Here is a 13123-nt window from a genome sequence, read left to right as displayed (position 1 = left end):
CGGGTTCGTACCTGACCAAATGGCCGGCCAAGTGGGGTTTTCCGGGTTTTCTTCGCCTTTCTAACATCTAAACTAAGACTAATTTTCCATAGAATGTCTTCCCGGAGGCTAAAGATCGCCGAAGACTTGCATTGTCTTAATTTATCAACACAGTCTAATTCAGTAACTCTAGCCAGCTGCGTCATTATTCAGTCAATCGCTAATATCTCTCAAGGTGGTGCGTAATTTTTAATATGTTGTTGTAAACACTTCAGAACATATGTACTGTACAAACAATAGGAAGACAGGATCACTACGATTTCAGGTTGCCATGATCAACAGCAGATCCTGATCATGACAACCTAAAACTGTAAACCCCGAGACAATTTAGGAGACGACAAAACTGTCCATGAATGTCCCGAGAAAGTATTCGCGGTTACCCCAAATCGCTAAAGCAAACCTCAGGCACAGATATTATCTCCATCTAGACGTTTAGATTGATTGATCAGTATTTTTCTATTAAGTAATAAATTGGTTTGATAGCCGGTTTATTTGTATACGACAACGCAACACGTGGAAGATCCCTCCCTGGAAGACTTTCTAATGAAAAGTAGCATTTATTTAAGTGTTACAAACGTAAAGGAAACTCCTAAAATGCCACGTGGCCATCCCGTTGGCGTTCAGTTGTAAAGAGATTTTACTGCATTTATTTAAAATGAACGAGATATTTTAGTAAAAGTACTTTTAATACAGTAGCGCCATCTTTTGACGGGTAAGCGAATTTATATTCGTCTAAAACACGTAAAAATACAATAGATTGCCATTTTATATTATTCAAAACAACTGTGAGAACTAACAGTTTATTATGGGTTATTCCACTTTATAGATAGACATTTTTTATATAATTTTTTTGTGGTGCACAACACAGATTTTTTTGAGATAACAGGAAAAAACAGATTAAAGTTATTAATATTCAAAGTTTCTAAAGATATTATTTCTATTTTTGTCCAGATATTAACTGTATAATTGCTAAGACTTCGCTAAAATACGTTGAAATAAAAAGGGTTACTGTAAAGTTTGTTCCTTTTTGACTATTTATTAATTTGAAGCGCTTATTAAATTGATTTGTAAGAAATCTATATTATTATTTACAGTTAAATTTTGTATTAAGTGTACAATAAATCTGTTTAATGCATAAAGACAAAAAATCCAGAACAATTTTTATTTAGTTAATAAATTATACTTAATTATAATGAACGGTTGAGATTTTTCGCGTAAATTTACAAATAATTTTACAAATTATGTTAAAATATTTTTCTATTTAAGTATGTCTCTCCGAAATGCACTGATAGGATTGTCTGATTACTGCAAAATTTAACATACAGCTGTTTCTCGGGTAGATACGTGTGTAAATGATTGCACCTGTGGTCCGATTGCACACCAGGTAATATCACAGTAATACCACTACTTAAGCATCACGTAGAAATGTTCGTAGAGGATCATTGTGTTCAGAATTTTTAGTGACCTATTGTTTGGAGGTCTTCTAATTGCAGGCATGCTTGTACGATGCAGTCAAATGCACCAAAATGCACAGCTGATGGAGTTGAGAAAGGCCACATCATCGGGCTGAGGGAATTGGGATAACTGGCATGCCCAATTGCTGCCTTCTGGACTATTCTTAATTGACTACCGTTAGATAAGACTTTATTTTAAAATGTAATAAAGAGATTTCATTCAAATAAATGGCTATTTACATTAGGAACATCATTCACCTTTGCAGAAGTAGGTTGCTTGTTCTTATGATTTGTAAATAAGAATGATCGGAAGTTATCCCATAAAGATAAGATAACAGGTAAAATAAATAATCCGTGAAAAACAGACGTTATTATTATGATGGTAAACAGCTTAAAAGTATCATTGAAAACAGCATATGGAGCTAATATTATCGTAAATATTCCTATATACGTAGACAAACATCCCTGTATAACAGCGTATCCGGCAGCATGTAGAGCATCCCTCAGTTTCTCATCCGAAGTATTTCCTTTACTATTCACAAAGGCGTAACATACGTGAGCAGAATAATCTGTGCAAAATCCCGTTGAGAAAATCAATAAAATCATAATAAACATATTCAACTGAATATCCCATAATGACATGTATCCAATTGTAATCACTTCGATGGAAACTATGGTAAAGCTGATGCTTACGGCGCAGAAAAGATTTGGCATAAATATCATAAATACGAGTATAACCGAACAAGAAGTTATTACCAAAGATTGTTTCGTTGTAGGGATTATTAAAGGGACAACATCAAAAAATATGTATTGAAAATTGAAGGCTCGAACTGGTAGATCAGATTCGTTAGTTATTTCCAACATGTTATCGAATATTTCTAGTTCTCTATTCGGATGATCGGTGGATTCGGTGAGAAGGAAGAACCTCGATGCCAATATTTTCTTCCCATCTTCACTGAAAACAATATCTTGATTTAGAGCCTCGGCCCACTTAAATTTTAGAAAAACGTTACGTAATGCTTCTATGAAATCTTCCGGGTCACTTGTGTTATATCCTTGAAGAGCTATCCACGAGTATGAACTTTGAATAAATGTAAGATACATTCTCAACCAGGATTCGGTGAAATTAGGTCCAGCCATATACGGAGAATTTTCTAGTTGCACTGTTAATTCATTTATTTTCGACTGAACGGCAAGATTTGAGTAATCTACGGGTGAATCAATTACAATTTGTATTCTGTCACGATATTTGGGGTAATATTTAGCGTAATCACTCAAAAACTTGAGAGAATGAGAATTTTTGCGAAATGCTATCTCCGCATTCATCGATTCTTGTAAATATTTTAAGCAGTAAATTCCTCCTGCCAGATATAGAATATACAAAACCATGATGAGGAATTTAATTTTCGGAATTGTAAGTAATTTTCCTAATTTGTCTGTACAGCAGTTAGTTGGTGTCTTCTCGTTTTTTGGTTTTGATAAACAGAAGCAGTTCAAATATTTCAATAAACCTGTTGGAAAAATAAACAAATAAATGATCTGTACAAGAATGAAAGATATAGGTTATTGCTTATTTCATAGTACTATATATACACGTTATTTTACAAGTACAATAAAACCTGTCAAGAGCGGAAAAAATATTCGATACCGTGCAATTCCGCTTTATTTATATACAAACGAATTAATTAAAATATATAATGTAATCATAAAAAATATTACCTGCTTCTTCACTTTTAGCTACTGGAGTGAAAAATATAGCGTGCAAATTCTTGGCTTCTCTATAACCACTAATTGCGAGACAACCTCCGAAGAATGTCACTTGATAAACATAATCCATGAACAGACTTAAAGCCATATAAATGCTTATAGTTTGAATTACTTTGAAAGGAACGCTTATACCAATCAATGCGCAAATTATATTCGTCAGTGACGTTATTGTAATTGATATAGTTGCTTCCGAATAGGTATCACTCATTCTTTTTTCGACAGGATCTTTAACGTTAGTTCTTCTCCATGCTGCCAATAGAACGAAAGAATCATCCATTCCGATACCTACAGAATACAATTATAGACAAATTTAGCATAAATTATATCAAGTAGTTTAAAAATAGGCATAAATAAAACATACCTAAAACTAAAAATGGAACCAGAATACTCAAATCTATATAGTCCATACCACTGAGGAATAACAGACAGAAAGCTGTCATGACTCCAAACAAGGCAGAGAAACATCCAGCAATACCCACTAACGGTTTACTTGTAACCCAGTCTGTTGTAAGACACGTTAACACTGCAAATATTATCATTAATACGCCACTAAAGACAATAAATGGAGCTACGTGTGGAAATATGTTGCTGGCTTCTTTTTCGTAAAGCATTCCAGTAAATATGCTTATGCAAATATGAGAAAATACCATTTTAGAAATGGTTTGTACAAAACATTCTTCCCATTTAATTGTGATTTCTCGTATTGTAGAATTCATATCATTAATAATATATATCAAACGGAGTGCTTTGAAATCTTTTATATAGTTATTTTTATCTGTCGAAACTTTTCCAAGCAGAGTGGGGTATATAATGATATGCGTCGAATTTTTATCCACAGGATATCTAGAAAAAGATTTTAAAAAATTGTAATTAGAAAATTAGGTTAGATTTACCTATGGTATACAAAATGGCGGCTCGTCTCTAATTCCAGCAAACAGAAGAAGGGAAACAGTGGAGACGCACGTTCTAACCTATTCTAATAATTTGGTTGGTAATAATTACGGTAATTTATTAGAATAGGTTAGGTTAGGTTAGAACGTGAGTCCCCATCATTTCCTTTCTTCTGTTTTCTGGAATTAGAGACGAGCCGCCATTTTGTATACCATAGGTAAATTTAACCGAAAAATTATAACATGTGTTAATTAATTTTAAATTACTACTAAATGAAGAATATTTCCGTGCTTGAATAACTAGTGTTTAGAGTTCCCTGTAGAAACAGTTATTGGGCAAATCTCAACCAAAGTTTGTATAACACTCTTTTGGGTATCTGGCTTCGATTTTCAAAAAGAAATTTCACTTCAAAATTTATCTACTAAGAGGAAATCTAGCGTTTTCGTTTCTTTAATTAATATATTACCTACAGCACATTTTTAGACTCTTTCTGGTTCCCTAAACCTCCTAATTTCTAAAGGAACCAGAAGTACCGTGGATGATTGATCTAGTGTGCTGTTTATAGTTTTATTACTTTAGAGAACTCAAAATCATGAATAAACAGTATTGGTGGCACCCGTGCCATAAAGCAGTGCCACAAAAATTTTATGGCACGGCAACAATAAAATGATGCATATTGCTGCCGTGCCATAAAATTTTTATGAAGGAAATAGAGAGAAGGTTCATTTAGTGTCTACAGGACGAAAAGATTCAAAACACCGAAAACCAAAATATTTCCCACATACATTAATTAACAACTTAATAATTAATGAAAGTATACAATAAAACAGTGTTTTTTAAAATTAAAAAACTTACTTGATTCGAAAGTTTTTATTCCTTATATCTTGTATTTTATTTCTTAAATTTAAAACTTCATTATTAAAGCATCTTCCTTTGGATTTCTTACATATATCATTGTAAGTTATATTATTTCCATTCCAGTGAAGTACAATATTCCTAATTACAGAATCTAGCATTTGCAGTTCCATGAATATAGAATCATGTAGCATAGATCCACCATCGATAGCTGAAGCTATGACAAATAAATTCCCTCGAACTCTTGTCATTCTTGAAATATCGAAATCGTCAAAATTTTGTGGAAATAATTTTTCAATCAATGTTCTAGTTCTCATGCTTTTACCATTAGATGGAAGATATAAGCTTTCTGTATCCGAATTTACATGAAATTTTAATAAATTTAAACACATAAACGCAGTAAAAATAATAGGAATGATTACAAAATATAATGGATGACGTCCGATGCACAAACCCATTCTTCGATAAACAAATGATAAACTTTTTTGAACTATATGCACATTTTCTTTTTTCCAACCCATTTCCAGTATTTAGTGGTATCTGTAACAAATGAAAATTAATTAGATAATTACAGAAGTAGGTATTAAGGCAAATGAAATAAAAGGTTAAAGATTAAGATCTAAGTTGAATGCCCAAACGGTTTACTAAGGGATTAGGGGATGAAGGAAAATATACGTTATATGATATAAGCTTTCTTTACTAATGATTTTTATTAAATAATATAGCATATGATGATGGTAAAACGAAATACAGTCATTGACAAAAAAGTTACCACCAAACAGGAGGCATTAGAACCGAATAAATCTTTATTAGTGCGAATGGTAATAAATAATTACAATATCATAGCAAAGGGACAATTTCCTTTTTTTTTTTTTTTTTTTTAACTCTTTTCGCCCTGTGGGCACTAAGAGAGCCTCTTTTAGAAGGCCCATTATGGGTTCGGCCAGGCCCACAATGGGGCGACCGGGTGGTGAGGGACGGGGCCCGACATATCCGAACGGACCACCCCCGAAAAATTCCTGGGGATTATTCGACCCGTTCGGATTCGATCCCGGGTCCCTCAGAGCGGTAGGCTGCCACCTTGACCGCTCGGCCATCCGGCCGTCGGGACAATTTCCTGTACAACAATGGTACAGTTTCAACGTTTAGTACCTTATAGGATCTCCTCTTATCTGAATACATGAGGCATACACAGGCATAGTATGCTATTTTGCTATATATTTTCCTGGAGATGTTACAAATGCTTGATTACTCATACTAGTAGATGTCAGTTTCAGCCGGTTCTGAAAAGCATAGAAACGTGACAGTAACAGTCCTGGAAAACTAGCTGTGTACATTCGAGTATTATTTTGCTGGAAAATGACTGTTTGCATCCCTGTTATGAATGTCAACATATGACAGTGCAGAATTTTATGAAACTACCACTGTACCATCAATGTTTTTTGCATCAATGCTAGGCATTGACAGACTCTCGTGTACAGTGCGGGCTCGATGGCAATTTACACCTGAGGCAAAACCGATTATTATCGTACCTACTTCAAGAAGCCTCGCCAATTAAGTCAGTCCTGCACATACAAGAGGTTTCCATATCAACACGCCAGCAGTGGAGGTAGTGTGCCGCTCAACGGAAAAGGAGGAATGAAGCACTCATCAGTAATCCTGCACACTGTAACAGAAGCGGTCGTCCGATCCCCAAGAAGAATCGTCGTTAAAGGCTATACGCTGCCAGACTAAGCGGTTCATGCTGATCTGTCACGATACTGCAGCAAATCAAACGGACAGCTAATGGCAAGCGGACAAGTAGCAGTTGCCAAATGCATGCAAATTTGTCTTTGAACTTATCTGCCAATGGCACGAGAAGAGAGAGGGGTTTTGCAGAGAGACTTTTACCTGTCTCTGGATACTGCACAATGTGGATTTGTGCTTGTGTCACGATCTCGCCTGGTTATCTGTCTGGGGTGTTCAGAACCTGCCTGCTCGCCATGTACGACTGCCCCTAACAGCTTTTCACAGTCATTGGCAGGCAGTTCGAAACTGCTATCTTGTTTCTCTCATCCCGATGGTACGGCCTTTCAAAATCGATCAGTTGTGCATAGTATTTTTATAAACATAAACATGCCTGGGGGTTCTGAAAACTTTAAAAGAACAGGACAATGAAAATTCTGAACAATATGAGCCTCTTCGAACCGTTTTATAGGCTATTGGGTCGACGATTGCATGACACTCTAGTGGCATTATCTGGTATGCAATCGGACCACAACTGTCCTGTCTGCAATATAACTATATGCCGCATTTTGCAGTAATCGGACAATTTCATGTGAATGTGTAACTTTTTTTAATCTAAGAGTGTATTTAATATTTAAAACAACATATTAAGCTTTCTTATCTTATATAAATATATTTATTTTCGTTAATTTAAATGTCATTAACTTTGACTTCATTTAAACTGTTTAAAGTTCATATTACTACACAGTTTACTATAAATAAACGTATAAGTACTTCTATAACTTGTATTATAATGAATAACAAGATTAAACAAGCAAAAAGACTTTGTTTCCTTTAAAATATAAGGAGATTCTCAAATTACAAAAGTGCAAAAAAAGGTCACAAATTAAAGGTAAACTTCCTTCTAGATTAAAATTTATATCCCTACATAGAAACAATATTTTTATACATTACTGGAAAGGTTTCATCTATCAGATAAGTAAATTAATCTTGTTAGATTTACGTAACAAATTCACTGTAACATACATGCATTTTTGAGCTTTTAAATTTATTTTACACTTACTAAATCTGTAAACTGTAGGAATAAATATCATTTTCAGTAGAGAAAACGTTTCTGTTTTTATGAAAACTTATTTAATTTTTCTTAAATAGCATTCTTAAAATTAACACCTTGTTAATTTAAAAATATACTTTATATGTAGGCCTAATTAAATTAACAGGTTTTCTAAAAATTATTCTTTATTACGATCTAGATTTATTTCTTGTTCATTTATACGATTTATTACTTGTTCATCACAGTCTCGTAACTGCGGAAAGTATATAAGAAATAATACATATAAAAGTACTTTTCTGTCATATTGAACTCCTCGTACATACTTAATTTTAATTAAAAAAAGTATATTTACATAAGTAAAACAGATAAACTAACTAATTTGTCAGTTTTTAACACAAGCATTCGGGTAAACCCTCTCCCGAATCCGTTAAGTCGAGGTTTTACTGTAATATATATTCATTAAATGAGCTAAAATTGACGTTAACCTAAAATTATAAATATAAACCCACCTTTTAGAATCGAAATAAATTAAATAATGAAAGTATTTTCATCAATATTCACATAATTTAATTACTACGGTTAACATCATTCTGCAATTATTACACGAAAATTAAATTTTGCCTATAGTGCATGTCAGCGTTATTACTTATAATGACTTGTAGAATCATATGTTAAGATATAATATACAGGTTATTTTTACATAAACACGATAAGAGATTATAGAATTTTGATAATCACTTACGTACATCTTCGAAGAACTGTCCTTTGGAATGCGTATATCATTAATAAACCCAAATAGATAAATGATAAGAGATTAATTTTTTTATTAAAAACAACTCTTAATACATTCTGTTTGAAGAAACACAAGAGGAAGAATGAATGGAATCTTTTCTTTCTTGAATGTAACAAAATAAATTTACAGAATTAAAATCTTCTTACATAAAAGAGAGGGTTGTTTTCGCGCAATGTTAACATGCTGATCATTTGGTCTTGTATTTTTTTATCAAGCCTAAGATAAGATTAAATAAATAGCTATTAGTGATTGAAGTGTGGCTGGTAAAAAAAAAAATGGGTAATACGTCTGTGTTTATGAAGCAACTTATATTTTTAAATCTGAATATGTTTACAGAAAGGACAGTCTTGTATCATATTGTTATTAAGTTAAAGTACAAACCTTCGAACCGAAATGATCTAGATTTTTTTTTCTGTTTTATTTTACTTCCGTAATCAAAATATTTTTACTAAATCTGATTTGTCAACGTCTTTATCTGTTCTGTATATTGCACAAGTAGTGAAATTTAAAAGGAAAAGTAGTTAATAATTACTAAAAGTGTCCACTGCTTTCTGATGTATTCGTGGTCATTCTTCTCTTGTAAGAATAATTTGAGAAATGGTGTTAAACTCCATAGTTTTGATGCTGAATGGAAAAACACAAACTTATTAATTAAATTCACTGAAAGGGTAAATGTACCACGGATATACAAGGCATTAAAAAATAAGCACAAGAGATGGTAAGTGGATCGTTTATTTAAAACAAATACAATATGCGTACATCAAACGCAATCCTCGTTATTGCACCCTGCTATAATACATACCATAGCGTATCATAAAAAAAAAAAATGATCAGTCATTGCCATGTTGCACCAGCTGAGTATAGAAGGCATTCAAGTCAGAGGCAAAAGTCTTCAAGTACAATTGTTTACTGGTGGGGTCTCATATGTGTTCAATGGATATAAATCGAAAAGAGTATGAGTATCGTGGCAAAAAATCTAAAGCATGATTGCACACACAAACCTATTGTAAACATTGTCCTCTTGAAAGACCGTGCCAGAAACACTTTTCAGAACAGTCATACTACAGGGTCTAGAATCAATACATATTGCTATGCTGTCAAATTTTCTAGAGTGTTCATAAGAGATATCCGTTTTCTATATATGATGTCATCCAAACCATTATGTTGGTCCTCTATGACTTTCTTTGGTAAAGAATTCAACTTAACGTTGTGGTTACGTCTTCAAACTATTCTCTAGCATTTTGGCCTAAACTGAAGCAAAAAATTCATCAGGGAACAGAAGATTTCTCTAATTGAGTGTCCAGCACCGTAAACTCCTGCATCAAGATAAGTTAGGTTTATCAGGTCATCTGAGTCCGTCCATCGTCATGAAAACGTGTTCTAATTGTTTGTGTAGATACAGTTGCATGTGTGCTATAAAAGAGCACTGATCTTGTTCACAGTAGCAAAGCGGTCACACACTATCAATGTGTCTGATATGTTGATTAATATCTGATAAAGGGCTGTAAACTTGATTAAAAATGTCAGTTTATCAAATAGTTTGAGCTAGATAAAAGATTATCTTATCTATTCTATTTCAGTTTTCATTATGAAGGTTTCTCATTAATGCTATAAGTTAAATTGAAGAAATTGTATATAAGATTCAAAAGTCAAATTATTTTCTTATTTGAATTCTCGTATACTCTGTTGATATAAATCAAAATTGTTCTGAACATTTTCTTTTAAATTATAGAGTAATAAAAGATTAAAGTACAATGTTATTAAAGGAATGGAGTATTTCGTACTGTTAATATTAATATTAAGTATTAAATGGAAAATTGGCTAATATAGACAGATAACGAGTGTATACAAAATTTACTTCTACAAACTACTGAACACTGTGTAGTAAGATGAAACCTGTGCAAACCGGACTCGTACGGTGCCATTTTGGACAGGTTTTACTATATTTCCTTCCTTGGAGTTCAAGATGTAAAAGTCTTTATAAACCATAGTGTTTTTAGGCTTTTCAGCTCACCCTGAACGACATCATACCCCTCTTCGCTGAGGGACAATTCCTTCTAAACTGGATCAGTGAAGACCTAAAGATGCTTCACTTGTATTTTTAAAAATCTATCTTATAGACTACCTGCAAATTTAAATGATTTAATTTCTTATTCGTTGCTTTTTAGATTGCTGCTCCACTCCACCCTGTCTGTAATTAATAGGCATTTTATTAATATAATAAAGATAGAAACTACTGTAAATCTACTAAATTTTCAAAGTTTATTTATTTATTTAGTAGACAAATAATTTACTAAAAATTACATTGTAGTAAAATAAGTACAGATCACTCAATAATTTATTTAATTTATTATAAATTAAATTTAATGATATGAAAAAATTAAAGTCTAACATTATTTCCAATTTTACTAAAAGAAAAATACCGTGTAATGTTAGTAATTGAATAATTAAAAAGTAAAAACATGTAAGATTTTATTGTATTAACAGGAAATATATATCTAACAATAATTTCTGCCTACAGATGACGCTATTTATATGTAACAATAATTTCTGCCTACAGATGACGCTATTTGTCCAGTAGTCTCTTTTATACGCTCTACATCGTCCATGAATAAATGTTATTATACTCTTCATTACAAACACTAATATTGCATGGAAGAGACTTTATATAGTATATAACACCTTTTTGTCTCGATGATTCCTGATGAATAAGTGTTTGGGTATTGAATACAGTACGTAAAGTCTGTTGAATGAATCTCAAATACTGTGTAGGGTATCAACATGCCATTTCTATCGACAGAATGCAACTTTATTCTTGGACATACTGTTGATAGAAGTGTCATTTTGATGCCCTCAGTAGCAGTTTGATAAGTCTCTGTTATCTCTACTACACAGTGTTTGAGATTCATTCAACAGACTTTATGTATTTTATTCAATCCCCAAGCGTACAATGCTAAACTTTATAAACGTAATTTCTTTTTGCATTCCTCAACGTTTCAAGGTGCCTTGAGTCCAAAACTGCTAAAATCTTTGGGGGTGGGGTAATTTCTGACCGATTGCCATACTTTTTCTCTGTTATACTGTATATAACAGCCTGAAAAGTAAGTCTTGCTTTTCCTATAAAAATATATTCAATTTACCAAAAATTAGTCTCGGATGCTGTCCCATGAACCGTAACAATAATTCAAATAGTCGAGTAATTGTACGAGGACTTCTTTTCGCATACGTCACAAATGTCTATTATTTTTACACATACGTTGAGTGTAAATCGAGTGAGTGTTCTAAATTTCTATTAGTTATCGTCGAGTAGTGTCGATAACGTGGAACTCGGATGCTTCTCGAGTCGAATGACCCTACTAAACAGATTAGTAAGTATTTGCATCATCATCTTGTCTACGTGTACTTGTCAATCGATACATGTAGAGACGAGTGGAGGGGTTTGTCGATGTCAATAGTTCATCGACCTTAATGGTATTTACAATCGATGTTCTGTACTGTGTGATGAAGTTGAAGTTTCGTTATAGTTATCTATTACTATTGATAACCCACTAACAGTAGAAATCTAACGAAGATGAGGAATACGTTCAGGTTGTGAGCATCCTCACAATCTGAACGTATTATTGTTTAATTAAAAAATAAGGCACTAGATACAGTACACTGTAAAGTGTATACAATAGGTAAGTCTCTATTTCTGTGCTGTATGTTAGTTAAAGTTCTGCATCACATATAAATATCCCACTGTACAGTAATTAACTCTTTGCAGGTCGCATTTATTTTCTTAGATAATACAATTTATTTCATTTGTAAAATAGGCAGAACAATGTCTGTTCTGAATTTAAAAATTCACAAAATTTTGCTGATTAATAAAGTGTTTATGTGTGTATAATTTCTTCAGAATGAAATTTAAAATATCGATTTTTAGCCTAATCGATTCTGTACAAATAAACGTAAAAATCAATTTATGTATTTAAAAAACTTGCAACGTTATTGCTATTTTTCCCGGCAATTTTTATTTATTTTCGTTCCTAATAATTGCTAATATTATTTTTAAGTCTTCAGATTGGTTCGGAAAGTATTAAGGAGGTTGGTGCCATATCGCCCGAACGAATGATCCGATTTTCTTGAATATTTCTGGAAAAATTTTTACCTAACGTACAAATTTCCCTGCAAAATTTCAGAAATTTTCGACGAAAGGCACAGGAGTTATTAAACTTCAAAATGGGTGAGGAAAATCGTGCCTCTATACACGCTAACATCTATATATACAGAAAAATCCTTAACGTTTTTATTTTTGTGAATGAGGCCGTTTCTAGAAAGCTTCTTAAAAGCTCAATTGCTTTCCTACATAAGGAGGAGCAACTTATTTCTCCTTCACAGGATTACTTCCACGTCTTCGTGGCTTCTATCCTCATTCCTGAAGTAAAGAACCATCTCCAGATAAGTGTCTGCACACAAATCATTGGCAATAAATTGTTGACCGAAACCTCCTCTTGTGAAGCAGTTTTCAATGGTGTTTTGTGGAACTTTATTCCGAGTTCGTTTATC

General features: G+C 32.8%; 1 protein-coding gene across 2 annotated transcripts; it reads right to left on the bottom strand.

Moving 5' to 3' along the window:
* Positions 1–1637: 1637 nt before the first annotated feature.
* Positions 1638–4050, bottom strand: LOC136974049 (patched domain-containing protein 3-like). Of its 2 annotated transcripts, none has more exons than XM_067268825.1 (3): positions 3622–4050; positions 3213–3545; positions 1638–3004 (listed from the first exon to the last, which is right to left on the bottom strand). In XM_067268825.1, exons 1-3 carry the CDS (start codon positions 3974–3976, stop codon positions 1710–1712), a joined length of 1983 nt encoding a protein of 660 aa, XP_067124926.1. In that variant the 5' UTR covers positions 3977–4050; the 3' UTR covers positions 1638–1709. The 2 variants fall into 2 exon arrangements, with proteins under 2 accessions (XP_067124926.1, XP_067124927.1); XM_067268826.1 differs by having other exon boundaries at positions 3213–3509.
* Positions 4051–13123: the final 9073 nt, after the last annotated feature.

Source organism: Centruroides vittatus, unplaced genomic scaffold (assembly GCF_030686945.1).
Source record: "Centruroides vittatus isolate TY-2023 unplaced genomic scaffold, ASM3068694v2 contig_337, whole genome shotgun sequence".
NCBI lineage: Eukaryota > Metazoa > Arthropoda > Arachnida > Scorpiones > Buthidae > Centruroides > Centruroides vittatus.
Note: the sequence above shows the minus strand (reverse complement) of the source record. Positions and strands in the feature narration are given on the sequence as shown.